We start from the raw sequence: 4,121 nt of genomic DNA on the forward strand, positions 1-4,121 counted from the left end.
TATAGTCAAAAGTATAAGAGGAATTTTTGAGGATATAAAAACAGATCTTAAACCTGTAGTCTAAAAATGTTGTAACTTGACTTCCAAAATAATAGATTTTCTAGTGAAATTTTGATAAAATCTTGCTATTTTTTTGAAAATACCAGGTATAATTGTCAAGTTTCAAAGTTTAACTTTTGATAATGCTGAATCTTTTTCCGTCATCAAAAACAACATTTAATCACTCTTACCATTAAATTTTTTTAGAAAAAAATTACAACATTTAATCACTCTTACCATTAAATTTTTTTGGAAAAAAATTACTTAATTCTAATCTGAAAACGCATTTACTTCGTATTTAGACAACTTCCATTCTAAATAACAAAAAACAATAAATTTATAAAAAATGATTTCACCATATTCTCACCAAAAACTCCAAAGAAACGACTCCCAGAGCATCACATTTTTAGAGATCACATCCTCCTAGCAAAAACAGTTATTTAAATATCCTAACAGCTAACTCTCAGGATAGTTTATTCAATCAAGTAAATATTGAAAAGTAAAAAGCTGTCATTGTCATTGTCATTTTCAGAATAGTTTATTCATTGAAAAGTAAAAGGCGGTCATGGTCATTGTCATTTTACATAGGAAGGAAATAGTGAAAAGTTAAAAGCGCTCATTGTCATCCTATTGTAAAACAGTGTGTCCCATAAACTATCTTAACCCTGTGAAATGTAAATAATAATTTTTCCTTCCTCAGTTCCCGCATAACAGTAACAGGTATACATGGGAAATGTTGCAGACGGCACTTGGTGAATCGTGGCAGGGATCTAGGTCACCACATTGCAAGGCAAAATCGTCGGCGACTCCGAGTCAATGGCGTTATATGCCTAGTTGTCATAACAGACGAAAAAGGAAGAATCAGAGATGACAAATCAGCCTGCACATTGATCTGATATGATAAGGACGCCCACCCTGCTTGCTATTATTAATAACACAAAGTAGGTCTGAAGTCTACAAAGGGGAGGAGGAGACTGAATCATATAGCGCCAAGCCCTCGTACGGCGCAATGACACGGATGCTTCTCAGCAATGGCGATGAAGGGTGTTGCAGACCTCTGCATGTTGTTGCGTTTGCATATCCTTTGCAGGGCCACATTATTCCCATGTTTAATTTCGCAAAGAAGCTTGCAGCCAAGGGCGTTATTGTCACGTTTGTTAATACAGAATCTTGCCATGCCAACATCATCAAGTCGCATAACGGCGAGGATCCTGTGATCTCCTTTGCCAGGAGCTCGGGCCTCGATATGCGATCTGCTCAGGTTGGCGATGGACTGCCCGTGGAATTTGACAGATCGTTGAATCATGATGAGTTTATGGAATCCTTGCGGACTAATATGATTCGGCATGTTGAGGAGTTCCTCGCCCATCTGAGTACAAAGGAGCCCCCTGTATCCTGTTTCATTGCTGACACCTTTTTTGTTTGGTGTGATAGCGTCGCCAAGAAATTTCAGATTCCACATGCTTCCTTCTGGACAGAGCCAGCGGTTGTTTTCTCCATCTATTATCATTGGGATCTGCTAGTGAAAAATGGCCATCATCCATTTCTCAACAATGGTATTTTCTTGTACTGATTTTTTTATGTGAATATTCTCCACAAATTGGTTTTGATGATGAACCTTGTCATCTGGATGATGAAGAATTTTTGATCCCGATGATGAATCCGGATGAGGAATTTTGTTAGAGATGGGAAAAGTCCATTATCCAGATGAGGAATGTCGTTAGAAATTAGAAAAGTCCATTATGTTAATATTTTCAACAATCTTTTTCTAAAAATTTATCAGTATGATGAATCTGGTTATAGATTTGAAACGCTCCAAAAAAAGGGTCATGATAATGAATCATGTTATAAGCTTGAAAAGTCGATCAGACAAAAAGACAAATAATAATGAAAATAATAATGAATCTTGTTATAGATTTGAAAGACTCCAAAAATTGGTCTTGATAATGAATCTTGTTATACATTTGACACACTCCAAAAATTGGTCATGATAATGAATCTTGTTATACATTTGAAAAGTCGACCGGACAAATTTACACTGGATTGTTTATGCAATCCAACAATATACTGTTACAATTTGAAAATGGTTTTGTTGTTTTGCAGAGCATGAGAGGTTAATAAACTACATCCCTGGAGTTTCAGCTTTGAAGATAACAGATCTTCCCTCTTATCTTCAGGAGTTGGATGTGTCAACTGTCGTACACAAAATAATATACGCAGCCTTTCAATCTGCTCATGGAGCCGATTGGGTTGTCTGTAATACGGTGGAGGAACTTGAGATCCGAACGATTGCAGAATTGCAGTTGACAAAGCCATTTTGGTCAGTTGGTCCTCTGCTTCCTTCAGCCTTTCTTGATGACAAAAGTGACAAGCACGAGACAAAAGGGACCAGCATGTGGCCTGAGTCGGACTGTACCAGCTGGCTTGACTCCATGCCCAACAGCTCAGTCATCTATATCTCGTTCGGCAGCTATGCTCATGTTTCTAGAGACCAAATTGAAGAAATGGCCATGGGATTATTAGAAAGCAAGCAACCGTTCATTTGGGTGCTTCGTCCCGATATCGTTGAGTCCGGAGCTGAAAACATTCTGCCGGAAGGATTTGTGGAGGGAACCAGAGATCAGGGTTTGGTGGTTCAATGGTCATCTCAACTAAAAGTTTTATCTCATCCTTCTGTCGGTGGATTTCTGACACACTGTGGATGGAACTCCATTCTTGAGAGCTTATGGTTGGGAAAACCCATGTTGGCGTTTCCATTATTGACCGATCAATGCGTAAACAGAAGGTTGATTGTAGAAGAATGGGGAGTGGCCATGGATTTGGGTGGGAGTTGCAGGATGTTCCAAAACAATAGAGCACTGTTGGGAAGAGATGAAGTCGCAAGAACACTCAAGAAATTCATGGATACAGAAGAACAAGATAAGCTGAGATTGAAGATCGAGCCTATGAGAAAGGTTGTGAAGGAGGTTGTCATGCTAGACGAAGGGTCCTCTAACAGGAATTTAGATTTATTTGTCGAATCTTTAAGGGCCAAAAATCAGACCTAAGTTCAAGTATAAGTAATTGCAAGGACTCGATTAAGTCTCTCTGCACAGTTCCATTAGTTCTTAGATTAAATCCGTCTTGTATTCGGTCAATCTTCCTCTACTTTCATGTTTTAAATATCTTCATTTACATGTATATAAAATATCTTCCTTCCTTTGTTTGTAGGGTATATCCTAGACCCATTTCCTCCGCAGAAGATTTTCATGAAATTGTGCGACTCCAGAGAAGATTTTCATGAAATTGTGTGACTTCTGCTAATGGGAGAAATATTTCTATTTCAGTGTAATAGAATCTAAGTTCTGCTCGATGATTCAGATTGGTTAACTGCAGATTCAGATTTGTAAGCTGGAGAACCGCGACAGATAAAAGGAGGTTACATGGTGGAGAGGGTACACGGGCATGAGTATACAAAGATCATACTAGTGCAGAAATAATTTTTGGTCAAATTAAAATCAATTTATATGGTTTTGAATATATAGATTTAATATTTTTATTTAAAAATAGAGAATTAATAAAAGTATGGTTAAGAGCATGTTTTTCCCCTAAGAGGGCACAGGTTCAAAACCAGAGGGGTAGAGCATGTATGTCTTGTTAAACTTCGCAGTCAAATTACTGCGCAGAAGTGGGTCCCTTGTCCCACAAACAAAGAGGTCTCATACATCAATTTGGTGTCTGGCTTGGCTGTGACGTTAAAAATAGATATTATTCTTATTAAAAAAGTATAATTCCAAAAATAAAACAAAATTATAAACCAATTCAACTGAAAATAAATAAATACCAAAAACTTCAAATCACTAAGGCAATCAGAAATACGTATACTGTATTGCAGTTTTAACAGCGTCATACACTATCACAGGTTTGCGTCGCTTATGTAAAGAATGAGTGCAAAAAAGTGAGGTAGAGCATTAATCGAGATTAATGTGTGAACATCCCGGAAATATTCCACGGAGAACGAGAAGAATTTTGATGAATTCAAGAATGAGTGCAAAAAGTGAAGTAGAGTATTATTCAACATTAATGTGTGAACACCCAGGAAA

At 37.4% G+C, this 4,121-nt stretch overlaps 1 protein-coding gene across 1 annotated transcript; it reads left to right on the top strand.

Moving 5' to 3' along the window:
- The first annotated feature begins 987 nt into the window (after nt 1-987).
- On the top strand, nt 988-3,391 carry LOC149156350 (UDP-glycosyltransferase 86A1-like). Its single transcript, XM_089438122.1, has 2 exons — nt 988-1,595; nt 2,143-3,391. Exons 1-2 carry the CDS (start codon nt 1,049-1,051, stop codon nt 3,084-3,086), a joined length of 1,491 nt encoding a protein of 496 aa, XP_089294248.1. The 5' UTR covers nt 988-1,048; the 3' UTR covers nt 3,087-3,391.
- The last annotated feature ends 730 nt before the right edge of the window (nt 3,392-4,121 follow it).

Source organism: Pinus tabuliformis, chromosome 9 (genome assembly GCF_031772625.1).
Source record: "Pinus tabuliformis cultivar Carrire ecotype Pingquan chromosome 9, CPIR1, whole genome shotgun sequence".
NCBI classification, from domain to species: Eukaryota; Viridiplantae; Streptophyta; class Pinopsida; order Pinales; family Pinaceae; genus Pinus; species Pinus tabuliformis.

What these genes read in the sequence shown, in the direction of transcription:
- LOC149156350 (XM_089438122.1), top strand. Translation starts at nt 1,049, where the DNA reads ATGACACGGATGCTTCTCAGCAATGGCGATGAAGGGTGTTGCAGACCT. An exon ending in TCATCCATTTCTCAACAATG is followed by an intron (nt 1,596 to 2,142) that starts GTATTTTCTTGT and finishes GTTGTTTTGCAG; the next exon opens with AGCATGAGAGGTTAATAAAC.